The sequence below is a fragment of the Palaemon carinicauda genome, chromosome 41, assembly GCF_036898095.1.
Source record: "Palaemon carinicauda isolate YSFRI2023 chromosome 41, ASM3689809v2, whole genome shotgun sequence".
NCBI classification, from domain to species: Eukaryota; Metazoa; Arthropoda; class Malacostraca; order Decapoda; family Palaemonidae; genus Palaemon; species Palaemon carinicauda.
The window spans coordinates 44354491-44374003 of record NC_090765.1 but is presented as its reverse complement, the minus strand read 5'-3'; the positions used below and the strand labels follow the sequence as shown (position 1 = coordinate 44374003).

Below are 19513 nucleotides of genomic sequence, written 5' to 3'. Positions count from 1 at the left end.
AGGTTTCGGCAATGCTGGCGAAAGGGGCAGTAGAACCAGTCAAGAACCCAGGTCTGGGGTTCTACAGCAGGCTCTTCCTGGTGGAAAAAGCGACAGGGGGCTGGAGACCGGTCATAGACCTCTCAGCCCTCAACAAATTCGTGTGCAAGACCGACTTCAAGATGGACACCCCGAAGTCGGTCCTAGCGGCCTTGAGGGAGGAGGACTTCATGATGTCCATAGACCTCAAGGATGCCTACTTCCAGATCCCTGTCCACCCCTCCAGCAGGAAGTACCTAAGGGTGAAATAGGGTACCCAGACGTTGCAGTTCAAAACCCTATTCCTTGGACTGTCGACAGCTCCTCAGGTCTTCACGAGGGTCTTCGCAACAGTTTCAGCCTGGGCACACGAACAGGGCATCCGCCTGATTTGTTACCTAGAAGTCTGGTTGTTGCTTTCAGCCTCAGAGGAAGCACTGAAGGAGTAAGGCGCGAAGCTTCTGCGGTTCTGCAACGTCTTGGGTATCATCATCAACCTGGAGAAGTCTCATCTGATACCCTCCACCAGGATGACCTACCTAGGGATGGTCCTAGACTCCCGGTTGACGAGAGACTGGACAACCTAGAACAGATACTCCGGCCCTTCCTGTTGGGCCAGCCCAGGAGAGCCAAGGACTGGCAGAGACTGATAGGCCACCTCGTGTTGTTGGAGAAGCTAGTCCCCCAGGGGAGGCTCATGCTCAGGAGCGTGCAGTAGAACCTGAAGGAGCTCTGGAACCAGGGGGACTCCCCACACAAGATAGTCCCGGTGTCCCCGGAGACGAAGGAAGTCCTGGGGTGGTGGCTCGTCAGAACGAACACCCTCAAGGGAATGCCCTTCGCAGCCAACCCTCCGGAGATGCTCCTGTTCACGGACGCATCCAAGGAGGGTTGGGGAGCCCATCTTCTCGACAAAACAGCAAAAGGAAAATGGAAAGTCGAGGAGACGAACCTGCACATAAACGTGCTAGAGCTGATGGCCGTACAAAGGGCATGCCGGGAGTTCGTCCATCTACTCCAGGGAAACACCGTGGCTCTGATATGCAATAACGCCACGGTGGTGGCCTACGTGAAAAAGCAGGGAGGACTGGAATGGGCAGAGGGGGAGCAGATCAAGGTCACAGCCAGATTCATTCCGGGAAAGAAGAACGTCCTAGCCGACGGCCTCAGCAGGATGGGCCAAGAGGTAGGTTCCGAGTGGTCACTACACCCAGAAGTGGCCAAGACCCTCATCCTGAAGTGGGGCTCTCCGGTGATAGACCTTTTCGCCACGAGACTGAATGCACAGCTCCCCGTATTCTGTTCTCGTGTGCCAGATCCAACAGCAGCATTTGAGGACGCCTTCCAGCACCCTTGGGACAACCTCGACGCTTACGCCTTCCCCCCTTTCGAGATGCTCAGACAGGTCCTCAACAGGGTGAGATGGGCGGACAACCTCTGGATGACTTTGGTAGCACCCTGGTGGCCGAAGAGAAAATGGTTCGCAGACCTGAAGGAACTGGCACGCCTTCCACCTTGGTCGCTTCCGGACAGGCCACACCTTCTCCGGCAGCCTCACTTCCAAAGGTTCCACGAAAACCGGTCCCTCCGCCTTCACGCGTGGAGGTTATCGGGCGTCTCCTGAGGAAGGAAGGATATTCGTCGAAGACCGCAGCAAGGATGTCAGGTTACCCAAGACGTTCGTCAGTCGAGGTATACCAGGCTGAGTGGTCTACCTTTACAAAGTGGTGCTCCTCGAAGAACATCAGGCTGTTAGGGGCCTCCATTCACGAGATAGCAGACTTCCTGGTCTATCTCTGGGACGAAGTGGGTACGTCCATCCCAGCCATTAAGGGAGTCCGGGCGGCATTGGGCCAAGTCTTCCTCCTAAAGGGCATCGACCTAGGTTCTTCCAGACATATCTCGATGCTCATCAAGAGCTTCGAGCAGTCGTGTTCCCCCCAGGCCGCTAGAGTGCCCCAGTGGGATGTGGCTAGGGTACTGAAGATGCTTTCGGAACCTCCCTAAGAGCCGCTCAAGGACATTCTAGACAAGGAGCTTACCCTTGAGACGGTCTTTCTGTTAGCCGTTGCATCGGCCAAAAGAGCGAGTGAGATTCATGGTCTGTCTTACGAGGTCTCACACTCGAAGGGCTGGCGGGAAGCTACCTTCAGGTTCTTACCCGCCTTTGTAGCCAAGACTCAGAATCCAGCGGTTTGGGACCCTAGGTTTGAGGGGTTCTCAGTGCGAGCTATTCCACGGTCTGACAACCCGAGGGACTTGCTACTGTGTCCTGTCAGGGCAGTACAGAAGTACCTAGAGAGGACAGCCAAACTTCGCCCTGAGACCAAGAGTCTGTTCGTCTCCTCGGGACTGGTGAAGAAGCCGGTCTCCAAGAATACGATCTCCTTTCGGCTGCGACAGGTGATCATGAGAGCCTACAGCAGCTCAGGGGTCTCTCTTCCGGGAAAACCTAGACCCCACGACATTAGAGGCCTGAGTACTTCGTTGGCCTTTGAAAGGAACATGGCATTGGGCCAGATCCTGAGATCAGGTACATGGTCAAGACAATCTACCTTTACGGCTCATTACCTAAGGATTGTTTGAGGAAATCCTTGGACGGGTTCTCACTCGGTCCCGTCATTTCCGCGCTCCAAAAGATTTAAGGTGTAGCCCCGGGGAAGCCGCGGGCGGTAAGTCCAAGAGACACAGGTTCCTTCCTTACCCTTTTCCCCCCATCACCTTCCCCTACATGATCCTTGAATCCTTCCCCTGCCGTGGGACACACTGTCAGTGAAAAATTAAATCCCCAAGGATTTTTGCAGAGGTGAGTTACTTAGACACTAAGATAGTTTTTTTGCGTAGTTTTCCTTATTTTCTCGTTTTTCTCTTGGGTCAGCAGAACCTAGCCTCTTATCTAGGTTCCCTTTTTTCCGTCCGTCAACGGTCTCTAGGTCCAGAAGGCCACTCCCACCTCCTAAGGTATAAGTCTCCTAAGAAAGTAGTTCGAGGTAAGTACTCCGTGTTGGAACAAATCACAAATTTTAAGTAATTTGTATTTTTCCTAACAGTACTTACCTCGAACTACTTTCGGGTTATGGCCCGCCCATCCTGCCCCGAGCGCCTTACAGGACTTCCTAGAAACCTTCTACCAAAACTTATTGGTGATCGAGACCTGAACGAGCACGCTCTCTGACCCCGGGTCGCCTCATGGTGCGCATCACTCCGCCAGAGGTTCCCCCCGCATAGAAAACGGGAGTAGGGTAAACTACACAAAATTCAGGTCGGTTGGGAGGAGATCCCAGATACTCTTAAGAAAGTAGTTCGAGGTAAGAACTGTTAGGAAAAATACAAATTACTTAAAATTTGTGATTTCTTGAATAAAAATCATATATTCAATGAATACAGTAAAGAAAAGAATGGTAGTGAAATTAACTGGGATCAAATTGACCGGGAGTCAAATTACTGGTTACCCATGCTGATAATCACTTTGGAACCGGCTAACTTCATTTGTCTATCTCAAAGGGGTCATTGAGGAGAGACTCCCAAATTCTCGTGAGGTCTGTATCCAGAGAAGGACACTGTGCTCACCAGTAGAAGTTCCTTCCCCAACTTGAGGTGGGTCACCTCACCCTTGCTAGTTCATAGTTATAGAGGACCAAGAAGTAAACGCTCGCTTTCTTCTCCTGACAGGAAGAGGAGGGACAGGAAGTCAGTGTTCATCCCATCCTCCTCTGCAAAGACGTCTTTCAAAGAAGACAAAGCCCCCAAGATAGTTTCCGTCGAGTGGGGCTCTTCGTCTATGGTGTTCGAATGGGGTTGAGAATCAGTTTTCCAGAGATTCATAGCGGACATGCGGAAGGTCAACAGTTGGGCGAGCCCTCCTAGAGGCTTGTGAAGCAGTTGGTTATGACTATTGACCAGTCTTCTGGGGGTTTTGTTCAAGAGGGTGAATGTTGATCCGTTCTTGGACAACACTACCAAGGCTATGAAGGAGCCAGATGAAATGGTGGCTGGACTGGCAAACTCTATGAAGGTGAATAGGTAGTGCTTTCTCCTGCCCTTTATGGCTTTGCAAAGGAAGGTCTGCCTTTTGGAGAGGTAAACTACCTGATTTCTTCTGATAGAGAGAGATTCCGCTACCCTGGTCCTGGATTGATTGGTGGAGCCTCCTGGCTCGATAGCTGGTCCGGCGCGGTCTCACTCTTTGCCCTGAAGAAATACGTGGAAGCCTGTGGTTCACACATCGTACACTGAACCAGTCCCCTTAGGCAGTAACTCCATTGATTTCCTTACTCACCATAACCTCAATGTCTGGGCGAACTGGATCCTAAGACGGCAGGACTCGTCGATCAGCAACCTTCACAGATGAAGTAAACACAACTGGAGCATTGGAGGAAAACAAGCCAGGACTCTGTGTTCCAAAAGGTAGTGTCATTCCGGCCAACAGGAGTAGGCAGACTGATATCAGGACCCTCCTTCAGACCTGACACTTTGTCGTTACGGTCCCTTGTTTGTCAGAGAAGTGTCAGGGGTTACCCTGCATGTGATTGTTCCTCCAGCAGGGGCAACCAACAGTTCCCATCATTCAGTTCCCGGTTGTAACCCTTCTGAAGAGGGAAAAGTAGGAAAAAGTTTTGCCAGCTATAGGAGTTTCAACCCCCCCACGTGAGTCTCCTCAGATGGGGGATGTATAGCTACCCCCTGGGAGAAGTGGTAAAAAGACGGGTCCAATGAGTGGACAGTGCAAGTGCTCCTGGATGGGTATTGCATCCTGTTTTCAGACTTTCTACCCCTTCCCTCTTCTGAGTGAGGAAGACGTTCCGGTTTTACTCACGGGTTGCTTTAAGACCTCGTTCTCCATTGAGAGGTCCAAAACATTATGGGCAATGGAGCCGCTCAGGAAGCCTCAGACCGTACTCCAGGTTTCTACAGTCATCTTTTCCTGGTGGGGAAAGCAACTAGATCTGGAGACCGGTCCTCGATCTATCTGCTTTGTACGGATTTTTCCAGCAGGCATCCTTTAAAATGGAGACAGCAAACGCTGTTCTATGAGTGATCAGGAATGGGGGTTTCATGCTTTCACAGGATTTGAAGGATGCTTACTTCCAGATACCCGTTCACCCCCTTAGCTGGAAGTATCTATGTTTCTGTGTGGGAGAAAGAATTTTCCAGTTCAAGACCCTCTGCTTCAGCCTCTCGATGGCACCACTGGTATTCATGAGTGTTGACCCAGGTGTCGATATGGGCTCTGTTTTCTATTCTCCAGAGGACTTGCTGTGCTCCATTAGGAAATTCCTGAAATGAGTGGCACAATGCAGACCAACCATGGCGAACCTGTTTGTAGTCCCAGGGGCAAAAAATAATTGCATTAGTCGGAAGACCATCTCGTTTTGGTTATGTGAAACCATCAAGAGAGCTTGTGACAGTAGAGACGGTATGGTTCCTCCTAGCATTAGGGCTCACAAGATCCCTGGTGTGGAATTGACCTTGGCCTTCAAGTCTAATACCTCAGCAGGGCAGATGTAGAAGGCATACACAGAATAGTCTGGCCTATTCTTTATACATTCTCCTCTTTCCTCTTACACTTGACAACACTGAAATTACCAAACAATTCTTCTCTCAAGAGGTTAACTGTTGCACAGTAATTGATCAGTGGCTACTTTCCTCTTGGTAAAGGTAGAAGAGACTTTAGCTGTGGCAAGCAGTTCTTCTAGGAAAAGGACACTCCAAAATCAAACCATTGTTCTCTAGTCTTGGGTAGGGCCATAGCTTCTGTATCATGGTCTTTTGCTTGACGGTACACTTGGGCACATTATTCAATCTTGTTTCTCTTCCTCTTTGTTATTTTGAAGTTTTTATCCTCTCGTTATTTTCAAGTTTTACAGTTTATATATGAAAGATTTATTTTAATGTTATTATTGTTCTTAAACTTCTCTTGTAGTTTTCCTTTTTTCCTTTCCTCATTGGGTTATTTTCCCTGTTAGAGCTCTTAGGCTTATAGTATCCTGCTTTTCCAAGTAGGGTTGTAGCTTAGCAAGTAATAATAATAATGGTAATATGGAAGAGTCAATCTACCCACACTGCTCACTACCTGTGGTAGGTTACCTACAAGAAATGGGAGACCTTAAGCCTGGTCATTGCAGCCCAACATGACAAATTTGGAAGTATTTTGTATTTTTCCTAACCACACAAACCTGGAGCTGTTTATAGGGGATATTACCTTCAGCTAAGCTGAAAGACAAACCATAAGATTTTAGCGGGGAACAACTACCCCAACCGCTACTCCACCACACAGGATGCGTTTTTTCTCCCAGCCGGGTCAGCAGAAGCTAAAGTACTCCTATTTAAAAGGATTTGGTGCTGTATGTTGAAGAAAAATACAAATGACTAAAATTTGTTGGTTTATCCCATTTGCTTATTTTTTAACATATAAAACCATGTATTTTATTGAGCTTAAGACATTAATGTAAAAGTGTTAACTTGAGTTCCATAAAACCCCTCTTTTTTTTTTTTATATGTGAAATGTTACCTTTCCCTTTTGTAATTAGTGTTCCATGTTACAAGAGTAAATTTGCTTAATTTCTGTTTGTTCCGTAACCGAAATACAAACCACGCTATTTACAAAGGGTTATTACTTTTAGCGTAGCTGAAATGGCGAGCCATTAGAATTTAACGAGGGTGTATTACCCCCGCGCTAGTTAGCGGGGGGTAGGGGAGTGGTAGCTAGCTACCCCTCCTCCCCCTCACACACAGGTGAATACTCACTTTCACTTTTGGCTCGGACTGTGACAGACGTCTCTGTCTTGGTCCTCGCTTGGCAGCCATTGTCTGTTTTGTCTTTACTTATTCGCTTACTTTTCTTTTACTCAATATATATGTAAACATGTTTTCATGTTTGTATATATATTTGAGTATAGAAATAAGTAAGTTTCCTTTTCAGATGTGTGTGTGTAGTGTACGATATCTACGTGGAGGCCTCGGCAGTTAGGCCACCACGGCCTAATTTTATGGGTTGCGATCGAGTTTGACTTCGGTCTTTCTCTCTCTCTCTCTCTTGAGGTCGTTCACCCTTTTACTATGTTTTACTACGCCCTTGTAGCTTCCTTCCCGTGTGGGTGGGGTTGCTACGCCGTACATTTTGTCTCAATTAGTTTATGAATCTAATTGTAGTTGTTATTTTTTCAGCTTGTAGAACGATTCCTTTCGGGGTTTTCGTTTTTTCTTTAGTGTTCATTCATTTTTTAAATTACATAATTACATAGTTACATAATTATAATTGTTATAATTCTGTTTTGGTTACAGCTCTCCTTCCGCGAGTGTAAGTGGTTGTGAGGGCACGTGCCTGTTGTGTAATTCTTGTTCCTTTTCCTCGGGATTCCTCTTCGGAGCCTTCCCGGGGGAATGAATGTGTACTAATATTATTTGTTTTATTTTTTTACAGTTACCGATCTAGTTCGTTTCTGTAATATAGCAACGGTGTGAGCTGTCTGGTTGAGTCCTGGGGATTCGGCTGTTGCTGCCTCCCCCCTTGTATTGTCGTCAGGGGCGTGTCTCCTTCTACTGGTAGTACTCCCGTGTCGACGGACAGCTCTCCAGTTCATTTTAGAACAGTCAGGAGGCTTGCCTCCTTGGGCGGATAACTTTCCTTCCGAGGGAAGTTTTTTCCTGTCCAGGCTTGAGCTTTTCCTCTTTTGGGGGGTTCTTCTCTTGCCTTTTTTTTCGTGCGACTATGCTCTTGGTGCTGAGCGGTCGCACCTGCAGTTTCGCTCAAGGGGCTGGGCAACTGCAGGAGCTCCTCTTCGGAGGATTGCCCCTTTTAGGTCACTGGCTGAACAGTCTCTTCCACGAAGTGTTTCTCTTTCGTTCGCGAGAGAGTACACTCATAGAGACTCCTCTTCGGAGGTTTCTTCTGTTGCTGTTGCTGTTGGCCTCCCTCGCCGTAAGGCCCTCCGTCCGCCTCGTCGTAAGGGCCTCTCATCTCCCTATAAGGGTGCTTGAGGCGCCTTTTTGAATCTCCGTTTGCAGCCTACAACTTCTTTTTCTCGATCTTCCGTCTTGGTGCAGATGGACAGCAGTCTAATCTCGTCTTCCGACGGGCAACGGTCTTCCCGACGGACAACGGTCTTCCCGACGGACAGCGGTCTTCCGACGGACATCAGTCTCCCCGACGGACAGCGGTCTTCCGACGGACATCAGTCTCCCGGCGGACAACGATCCCTTCGGGGCAAAGGGTTGCCCCCACGGGGGTTCTTCCCTTGCGTGTCAGGGTTTCCCTGCGCGCCCTTCTGTTCGTCAGCGCTCTCCTGTTCGTCAGCGCTTTCAAGATGATCTTCCCTGCGGTTCCTGTTACGTGCCCTGTGCGCCCACGTTCGCCCTCGCGTTCTAGAACTTCGGTTCAGGTCGGGGTCAAGGACTCTTCTTTACGCAGGCTTCCACGCGTAGCCTTCTGCTCGTCAGCGATCATCAGCTCGTCAGCGATCATCAGCTCGTCAGCGATCATCAGCTCGCCAGCGATCGTCAGCTCGTCAGCGATCATCAGCTCGCCAGCGATCTCCGGATCGCCCACGTGTGTTACAGCTGGCACGCCAACGTTCTCCAACACTTCTGAAGGAACATGGTTCGCCAGCTACTAGCTCAACTGCGGATGCTGATCGCCATCGCGCGACCCTCAACTGCAGATGCTGATCGCCATCGCGCGACCCTCAACTGCGGATGCTGATCGCCATCGCGCGACCCTCAACTGCGGATGCTGATCGCCATCGCGCGACCCTCAACTGCAGATGCTGATCGCCATCGCGCGACCCTCAACTGCGGATGCTGATCGCCATCGCGTGACCCTCAACTGCGGATGCTGATCGCCATCGCGCGACCCTCAACTGCGGATGCTGATCGCCATCGCGCGACCCTCAACTGCGTGCCATCGCACAACCCTGAACGATTGCCCGCTTACGCATGCTGCTCCTCATCGCACCACCCTGAACGATCGCCCTCCTGCAGATGCTGATCACCATCGCACCCTTTCACGCGATCATTCACCTGCGCATGCTGCTCGCCATCGCACAACCCTGAACGATTGCCCGCTTACGCATGCTGCTCCTCATCGCACAACCCTGAACGATCGCCCTCTTGCGGATGCTGATCACCATCGCACCCTTTCACGCGATCATTCACCTGCGCATGCTGCTTGCCATCGCACAACCCTGAACGATTGCCCGCTTACGCATGCTGCTCCTCATCGCACCACCCTGAACGATCGCCCTCCTGCAGATGCTGATCACCATCGCACCCTTTCACGCGATCATTCACCTGCGCATGCTGCTTGCCATCGCACAACCCTGAACGATTGCCCGCTTACGCATGCTGCTCCTCATCGCACCACCCTGAACGATCGCCCTCCTGCAGATGCTGATCACCATCGCACCCTTTCACGCGATCATTCACCTGCGCATGCTGCTCGCCATCGCACAACCCTGCACGATTGCCCGCTTACGCATGCTGCTCCTCATCGCACAACCCTGAACGCTCGCCCTCTTGCGGATGCTGATCACCATCGCACCCTATCACGCGATCATTCACCTACACATGCTGCTCGCCATCGCTTACCGCCAGCGATCTTCTTCACCTACGCGGCAGCACGATCCCTCGCCGTCACGCCCATTCGCCCGCGCGATCGCGCGCCCGCGCGATCGCTCGCCTGCGCGCCCGCGCGATCGCTCGCCTGCGCGCCCGCGCGACCGCTCGCCTGCGCGCCCGCGCGACCACTCGCCTGTGCGCCCGCGCGACCATTCGCCTTTGCGCGACCGTTCGCCCTCGCGCGACCATAGTTCGCGGCGAATTCCACAGCCGGTGGTAGCAGCAGGGACGCCTGCTCCTAGGCGGCACTCGGGATCACCTCCATCCAAGCACAGGTTGGTAGTGCAGGACGAAGACAGGTCAGTACAGCATTCTTCCCACCTTCTTTTCAGGCAGGAACCGTCGTGTCCTCTCCAAAGGATCGCCCGATCCCTTTCACCTTAGCGAGGATTTCGGACTCTGTGTCCTTGGAGCAGCAGACATGGTTTGATCCGCTGGCACGGGCGTTAATGAGGGTTATGAAACCAGCACTCACCGGCCAGGGTAACAAACCAGCGGCTGTCTCTCCTACGCTGAAGAGAAAGAGAGGAGTGGACTTCGTGGTGACTTCCCCCAGGGCGAAGTTGGTTCCCAAGAGGTCGGTCTCGAGGGTCCCCACTCCTGCACGAGTACTCTCTCCTTCTCCCGCCCTGGAAGGATTTTTGGCGGGGGGGCTTTCCGTTGAAGATTTCTCCATCGGACAAGGGGTGACTGCTTACCTCTTCCTCTGGGAGCTTACCAGGTTCTTTCCCTCCTCGGTTACGGCCCGAGGTTTGGTTCAAGGAAGCTACAGGAAGATCAAGGGTACTTTCCTCCTCTCGAGCTCAGGCACCTTGGCCTTTCGTCGTTAAGTATCTACTTGCGGACAAGCTCGATGTTGTACCATCTGGACGCACTGACTGAAGGCTTCCTTCGGGTGTCTCATCTGTGGAGGTCAACGACCTCAGACACCCTTCCATCCTTGAGAAGAGTTTTGTCTTTGCCCAAGGACAGAGACTTAAACATCTGCTGTGCGGAGTAAATCGACTTCCGGTTTCACTCCTCCAAGGCGCTTTCTTCCAGACTCTGCAGGGCTCCAGCTCCCTTTTCTTTCAACCACGTCGGCCTAAGTTATCGGCTACGACAACTGGGACAAGGTGTCCAATTGCAGTTTCCTCCTGTCAGGAACAGATGGCACGGGAGACTCCCCCGGGGGGGGGCATAGTCCTAAAAGGAGTTCACGAACTCTAGGATTGCAGGTTTTTTCGCTGGGAGGATGCTTAAGGTTACTCATCCGAATGACAGCTTCCCGATGCCCATTCCCGCACAATCTCTGTGAGTAGCCAAGGATATCGCGCCTGCCGTCTCTGTCAGCGAATTCAGTGTCTCTGAACCTCTATGCCATAGCATCAGCAGAGTTGCCCGGTTGGGCAGAATGATCCATACCTTAGGCGAAGGTCTTCCTTAGGATCATCGACGGCTTCACCCCCGGCCCCCTCAGTCGATCCTTTCTTGTAAGGAAGGATCTGAGAGGGGATGTCCATAGTCGACCTCTCAGCCCTGATCAAGTTTGTCGAACAAACTTCGGCCAGCGTAGACCAGCAGAATCGATCAGACTGGTAACGAGGCGACAGGACTCCTTTAACCCTGGATCGGAAGGACGGGTACTTTCAGTTTCCATTCCATCCATCTTCCAGGGTGCTCGTCGAATTCAGCCTAAACTGCAAGTATTCCTGCTTATGATGCAGTGTGGCTATCCCGCCGTGGCATAGCAGGTGTGTTTCCCCAGAGAACTCTCCCTGCCTTCCTTTTGGCCGCTCAGGTGCAGACTTCCGCCTCCTCTGCTGTTTGGAGGGCTGGTCAACTCCGGTAGGCTCGGGTTTCGACCTTCTTCAGCGCCGGGAAAAGCTTCCGAATGCTGACCATGAGTGTGGGCTCATGGTATTTTGCTTGGAGCCTTCTCTTCCTCTGCCTCAACATCTGGAGTATCTGGCCATGATATTGAGTCAACCGCCTTACCACGTTGGAAACCCCGCTTCTCGTCCGTCCAGCGAGGTTAAGCAACGTCGGTACTTGGATGGGTGACCACCTGGGGACGCCAGATTCTGTTACCACATCCTCCGAGCCTTCCTTTCGGTTGACTGTGGCAAGACTGAGGAGAGTCGCAGTACCTGTTCTCAGTCAAGCAGAGTTTTCAGCCCTACCTTGGAACGTTTCCTAGTTCTTCTTTCCTCATTGACCCGTTTATAGTCCGAACGGTCGCCTCAGGATAAGTTCCATGTGGGGCGATCCAAGTTCCGGTGGCTTCAGCCAATGTTTAACCGGACTCCCTGGCCCTATGGGACCAGCGGAACTATTAAACCTGCAATGGGTGTTGACCTATGGAGCCTCTTGATGGTAGTGGATATTCTCGTCCTTTCCCCACATTCTTGATGCGGTTCTCGGACTCGTCAAAGGAAAGGGGGGGGGGGGGCATGTTCCGGTCCAGGCCTATGGTCAAGACCTGAAGGATACCTCTCCATCATTCAGGCAGGCTTAAGGGCCTTAGTCTGGCCCCTCTTCAGATCCTACCGCTCCTGCCAAGTCGCCCCGTTGCGTGTCGACTTCATGCTAACCAGCAGGGGACGCATTTTCACACCTTCACATCTTGCAGTAGAGATACCGGGATGATTGAGATTCTCTCAATTCCACCATCGGCTCTCTCATTCCAGGCAGGGGAATGTTTCTCTCAGACTATCCGAGCAGAGCCTTATAGAGAGAGTGTACCTAAGGGTCTTTGACCTTGGGTAACCAGCAAGTGCTGGTCTGGGGGACCTGATCGCGACAGCTTGGAACCTCAAGCTTCCGCTAGTTTTCCCCCCAGTCTCAGACCCCGAGACTCTGGCAAGATGCATTCCGGTGATGGTGGGACAACTTCGACGCCTGCGTCTTCCCTCCTTTTTGTCTGCGGACAATGGGTCTCAACAAAACCAGGTTGTCTGTCAACCTTTCAATGGGAGAGCTCCACTGGGACTATGCGCAGAACGGTTTCTGGACCCTCTGCTTCCCCTGACGGAACTCCCGGGAGAGCTTCTCCCACGGCGCAGACTACTCAAGCAACCACACTGCGACATCTCTCCCGAACCGGGGCGTCGCTTCGGCTTCATGCCTGGAGACACTACGCTTCCTCCTCTAGAAGAGACAACCCGCTACAGTCGCGGTACGGAGGTCGCGTCATCTGCGATAGTCATCCACAGGGGTCTCCCAGGCAAAGTGAAGAGTCTAAGGTGGTTGGTGCCGTGGGAGATATACCTCTTCCCGTGAGGCCTCTTCTCCAGCAATAACGGTCTTATTGCCTTTCGGCGGGAGGAAACTCCTTTCCGCTCTTGGCAATGAAGCCTGTCGCTCAGCCTTTCCCTGACCTTCAGGCTTAAAGGAATAACTTTTTCCTGCCCGCTGGATCTATCCTCGCTCATGCGAAGCTACGATCGTCCCTGCCCTAGTCGGAGGAAGACCTCCAACTTGGAGCATGGCTCGGACTTTTAGTCCTTTAAGAGATCTTCTCAAGACCCTTTTACGACAGGCCTCGGATTGTATTCCGCCTTGGGTCTTCTGCTCACTCTGGCCACGGCCAGTGTGTAAGCAATCTTCTTGGTCTCTTACTACTCCCCCCCTTTTCTAAGGAAGAGGAGAAGGCAACATTCAGGCTCGCTCCTGAGTTGTTGGCTAGACTCAGAATCTAAGGGTCCCGACCCTTCGGTCCGATTCATTCAAGATTTTGAGTCTCCATTCTGTGTCTGATGTCCCAAGACCTTCTCTTTCTTGCCAGTACAGGAATCGAGAGGTTAGCGCTGGGAACAGCTGCAGTTTGGCCTCAGTTGCAGCCGATTTGGGAACACAAGGAGGACATGGGGGGAGAGTCACCAGTATACCTCTTCAGCCCGGACTCAAGGACATTCATCTCGACCTGTCTTCAGACCCTCCCCCGTCACGTCGCCCTACAGCACGATGTTGGATACATCGCAACGTCCCTCGCCTTCGAGTAATACTACTCTGTGACGCAGGTGCTACAAGCTGGAGTCTGGAAGCGTCTGATGACCTTCGCAGCCCGCTTCCTGCAGGGCGTGACCCACAGGAGTCTCGATACGTTTTCTATCGCTCTGTGGTGGCTACACAACAGCTGGTCTAACCTCAGGCTCCTTTTTGGACAGGTAGCAGAAGGTTGAGGGCATTGTTATCAGGTTTTAGTCTGCATGATAAAAGAAGTATGTCTGGCCCTTACTTCTTTCTTCATCATCCCCTCTACGGGGAAGCAGCATCCTGGTCTCTGCATAGCTGACCTCGAACCTCTGCAGGTAAACCATGCTTCCTTGTGTTCCGAGTATTGAGTCAATACTGTCGCGTCCCCCATACCCTGACGAGGTGGTATTGGGAACGTCCTAACCCAGAGTTCCTTCTGGAACTCCAGGTCAACTGCCTAGGACGGGTCACACTTCTTCCTTCACACACAAGCTTACGTAGGCCACATGGTTCCTTGCGGTGCAAGGAACTTGTGAGGTGCAGGGACTCCTTTTCTCGAGTGCGACTCACTCGGATTCTGAGTCCCCGGGTAAAGCCAAAGCCAGTATGGCTGGGGACTTTCCACCCTTCCTAAGGGATAAGTCACCCTTTGTAAATAGCGTGGTTTGTATTTCGGTTACGGAACAAATGACAAATTCGAAGATAATTTGTATTTTTCCTAACCATACAAACCTTAGCTATTTACACATATTTGCCCGCCAGCCCTGTCCCCCAAGACAAGTCCTACCTCTAAGTGAAAGTGAGTATTCACCTGTGTGTGAGGGGGAGGAGGGGTAGCTAGCTACCACTCCCCTACCCCCCGCTAACTAGCGCGGGGGTAATACACCCTCGTTAAATTCTAATGGCTCGCCATTTCAGCTACGCTAAAAGTAATAACCCTTTGTAAATAGCTAAGGTTTGTATGGTTAGGAAAAATACAAATTATCTTCGAATTTGTCATTTTCATTCCGTTGGCTATTTTGGCTTTATTGTTGGGTTGCGCAAAGAGGATTCTTAAGGTCTCTTGCAAGTTTTTGACAATGGTCTTAGAGGTAAAAGAATGGTACCCTTACATTCAGGACTGATATTTTGGTTTTTTTTTTTTCTGTTTTGAAACCTAATTGATTCAGCTCATGCAGACTTTGTTGAATACTGTTGAGTGTATTTGTTTCCAGTATTTTATCACGTTGTAAAGCTGAAGCCCCTGAAGTAAATGTTAGTTTTTTTTAAGTTTATTTCCATAAACATTATTGTGGTATAAGTTTTATTACATATTAAAGCAAATATTTCTCTCATTTTCTAGGTGAAACAATGTTCTGGAAATACAATTTTGGTTCTTCGGCCCACATAGAAACACTCTTACAGAAGGACGTAAGTAGTTTGTTTATTTGACCATAAATTAATATGTTGTTTATTGTTGAACAGCTTAAAAGGGTAAGCACATACTTTTCAGAAATTGTAATTCTATCATAATAGTGTATATGGTAATATGATGTACAGTATATAAGGAAACAGAACCCAACAAAACAGTACAAATAGGTCTTGTATTTTTAGATTAGCCAATTGTTAAGTTTAAATAAATGATTATTAATGGAAAAGATTTTTTTTCATGAAGAACGAATCTTTTGGTCAACCGTTTGAAAGTTGAAAACGTTAACTCGGTGGATTGGTTGAAGTAATTATTTTTCCAACATTTAGCCATATCTCCCTGTAGGGAGTGACTTCATAGAATAAGCAATACAGTGGTCACTGTCTCACTCATGCCTTTACTGCTTTATTAGGGATTAATCTTTTTTGGAGAAAACTTCCACAACATTAGCAGCATTTTGAACCCCTCTTACGCAAACTATTTTGGATGCATTCTCACAGTTCCTGCATGTTAAGGATTGTCTAATATAAATTTTTAAGATTTCAATAATAAATTTACCTTCCTAACCAATTTTTTCCATAATTTTAAACTTCAATATATTAAGAAAAATGTTTCTCCTAGTTCAGACAAATATAGCTATAGTTTATATTGAAAATGATTAGAATTAAGTGAATGATATGAAATACATTTTAAAGATATATTACTTATTTCAGAAGCTAAGTCATTTTATAATTTCTATTTACATCGAGCTTAACCATAACCATAAGAAAGGGATAACATGATTGATAGTCTATAGATGTAATATATTCAGTTTTCAGTTTTCTGTCGCTCCCCTGCATGTACTATAGGTAGCTGGCTGGTCATGGTTCCAGCCACCTAAGATACTACCACCAAAGAGGTATAGGATCCTATAAGGAGTGACCAGACAGTTTGATGTTTGACCATTCTCTAGTTACATCTCTTGGCATAATCCATACATGTTCTCCGCTTCACTTTGTAACCTTCTATACCTCCTTTCCTTCTTCCATCTTGCTGTGCAGCCACTTAAGTTGTCCTTCATACTGAAACTGTGGGGTTTCTCCCTGTTGCATCTGGATGCTGAATGCCCTCCCAGAGCTGGGCTTTGTGGTTGAAATATTGATAAATGGTCTTCCCTGCCACATCGCAGGACCACATGACCCAAATTCATAAACACGTCCATCTTCTTCCCTCCCATATTTTATTACCCTTGACATAACTTGGTAGCTTCTGTAACTATTCATTAGCTATTATAGGAGGGACTCTTTAGCTGAGGTAAGCAACTTTTGTTGGATGATCTTCTGAAATCCAAACAATATTTTCTATTGTTGGCTAGTGTTGAAACCCTCAGTCTGATGGCCTTAAAAATTTTCTTATTTTAGAGTTCTCTAGCTTAAGGGTACGCTCAAGCGCAATTTTCTGTATTCGTTTTTATTTTTTTTTAATAGTGTGTTGTGAAGGCCTAATAGAAGGGCCAAGGGTTCAAGGTGGTATATTTATTGGTTAACTTTTATTTATCTGAATTCTCTATCTTTATCTTTGATTTTAACTTTCAAAATTATCATTGCTGTAATTTTCTTTCTGGTGTTGCTCATACGTTATGATCATTATTTCTTAATTTTTTTTCGTTTTTGTTTATTCATTACTTTCATTTTCTGAATCGGACTTGGATCATTTAGATATTCCATCTGGTAGGATTGTATTTTGGCTTAGTGATAATGATATGTTCAATGAAAAACAATTGCCAGTTGATTATGGAGTAGTTATTGGATGTTGTGAGTCAATAAGCAAATCTAGTTCACATTTTTTATTACTTTGACTGTTTTATATGGTGATAGATAATTATCTTGGCTAGGGCACCAACCACCGGTTGAGATACTACTGCTAGAAAGTCATTGGGTGTTTTGACCAGCCAGACAGTACTACATTGGATCCATCTCTGGTATGACTTGCTTTTCCTTTGCTTACATATAAACCGAATAGTCTTGCCTATTCTTTCCCCATTGTCCTCTGTCCTCATACACCAAAAAAGTCTTCACTCATGAGGTTAAATACTGCACTGTTATTGTTCAGTGGCTACTTTCCTTTTGGTAAGGGTAGAAGAGAGACTTAAGCTATGGTAAGCAGCTCCTCTTGGAGAAGGACACTCTAAAATCAAACCATTGTTCTCTAGTTTTGGGTTAATGCTCTAACCTCTGTACCATCATGGTCTTCCACTGTCTTGGGGTTCTCTTACTTGAGGGTATATTCGGGCACACTTTTTTACATTATTTCACTTCCTTGTGTTTTTTATAGTTTATATTTGAAAGAAATATATTTTGTTCTGTTCTTAACATATTATATATGGTTCATCACTTTTATTGAAGTTTGTTCATTTCCTTTCCTACTGGGCTATTTTTCCCTGTTGGAGCCCCTGGGTTTATAGCATCCTGCTTTTCCAACTCGGATTGTTACCTAGTAAGTAACAATGGTAATAATCATGAAATAACAACTTGGATAAGAAATTGTCTTGAATAATTACAAATATCTGAAAAGGTAGATTACTCTTTATGTATGTTGTGCTTACCTTTTGAGTGATTCAGTTAAGGCTTGTGATTTTTATAATATTCATTGCTGTAATTCATAGTGGTGTGTGTGTTGTATTTTAGTCAAGCGCATTAGAGACCTGTTTTCATTAAAAATTGTTTAATTTGCAACCACTGCTTTTAGTAGATGCATGCACAGTATATGTTATTTTAATATCAATTCCCCAGCCTCTTAAACAATTATTAAAATAAGATAAAAATTGGGAAATGTTATCTTTGACTCTTATATACTGTAAAAATAATATGTAATATATATTTGTTCCAACACGGAGTACTTACCTCGAACTACTTTCTTAGGAGTATCTGGGATCTCCTCCCAACCAACCAGAGTTTTGTGTACTTTACCCTAGTCCCGTTTTCTATGAGGGGTAACCTCAGGTGGAGTGATACACGCCCTGAGGCTAACCCCGGGTCAGAGAGCATGCTTGCTCAGGTCTCGATCTCCAGTAAGTTCTCTGGTCGCGTCGCGATAACATCTCGACGCTCTCTCCTTACCCAGTGCGACCCTTTGTGTCCCCGACCCCCCACGTGGACCCATTGTGTTCATTCTATACCCTTTCCTACAATTATCCTCTGTGTTCGTCGAGTAGGGGCAGCTTATGTTCTCCTACAGCCACGTGTCCGGAGTGCGAGTCCTGGAACGAGGTGCAGTGGGTGTGCGTCGGCACCAAGAAGAAGAAGACGTCCAAGAGGTCACATAGGAAGACGAGCCTCTCCTCGCCGCTTAATTCTCCTGATGCCTCGTCAAATGGAGCTTCTCAGCCACCTTCCCCTACCCAGAGTAGGGGACGAGGTAAGTCAGTTGTGGGGAAGAGGCCCATTGCTCTTCCCCAGGAGTCTGAGTGGGTGCGGTATAGCACCAAGAAGAAGTAGGCGACGAAGAGGTCGCCTAAGAAGCTTAGCGTCCCTTCCTCCCTTGCTTCGCCGGGCGTCTCGTCTGACAGAGCTTCCCTACCACCCTCCCCTACCCAGAGTAGGGGACGAGGTAAGTCCGTTGCGGGGAAGAGGCCCGCGGCCCTTCCCCAAGAGTCTGATATTCAGGATAGTGGGGTTGTGGCGTCGTTCCAGACGAGGGAGGGGCGGGAGTGTGTATGAGAGACGGAGTCCTGGTGCAAGCAGGCCACGTCTCCTCTGATGACCCCATGTGGGGGAAAAATGTCCCTAATTCTTCTCCAGCCTCTTTGGCGTGTTTTTCAGTCACTTCTTCAGCCGAGGACGTCGCCGAGAAGGAGCCTTCTCCGCTGTCGGACCCCATTGCGTGGGTTCCCCCCAAGACGAGGCGCTGAGGAAGCTCAGGAGACGAAGGGAGAAGTCCCACAAGAAGTTGTCGCGTTCTCGCTCCCCCTCGAGGTTGCGCCACGAGAGTCGGCGCTCAAGATCCCTCAAGAGCAGTGAGTGGGTGGTGGTTCACCTCGACAGGCTGCTGGAGCTAGCTGCGGCGCCGGGCCCTTCAAGTTGGCGTCCGAGGACGAGCTCCTGGATAGATACTTCTCTAGCAGCAGCGGCACCCGACGGAGGGACTCATCATGGCAGGTTCCAGTCGACAGGCGTAAGACCGCGAAGGTTCTGGTTCCATCCGCCCAAGGAGAGTCGCCCCCTCGGTCTGGCAGCCGAGTCCTGACCTCCAAAGGCCACCTAGCTCGTCACGAGCGCAGCCCTCGGCTTTCCTCGACGGGCAGGCCCGCAGATATGAGAACCTCCGGAAGAGATGTTGGACCCAGGACGGAGGCCCCCGTCCCGACGGCGATGCCCGTCCTTCGACGGGAACCCCCGCGAGAGCGTTTAGTCTCCGTCGGAGTACCCCCGTCACGTGTCAGCGCGCCCGTCGGAGGATCTCCCAGAAGGAGGCACAGAAGAAGTTGTCCCCCTAGGGAGGAATGGGTGCGTGTCGCCATCCCACGCAGACACCTCC

At 49.1% G+C, this 19513-nt stretch overlaps 1 protein-coding gene across 13 annotated transcripts in view; it reads left to right on the top strand.

Annotated features, from left to right (window-relative positions):
• Positions 1-19513, top strand: part of fmt (phosphatase 6 regulatory subunit 1-like protein fmt) — a 228552-nt gene that overhangs the window by 18991 nt on the left and 190048 nt on the right. For all 13 annotated transcript variants that reach the window (XM_068364570.1, XM_068364580.1, XM_068364575.1 and 10 more), the window contains exon 2: positions 14933-15000. In XM_068364570.1, the coding sequence (XP_068220671.1) occupies positions 14941-15000 (60 nt within the window). In that variant the 5' untranslated portion in view covers positions 14933-14940. The remainder of the gene's footprint in view (positions 1-14932; positions 15001-19513) is intronic.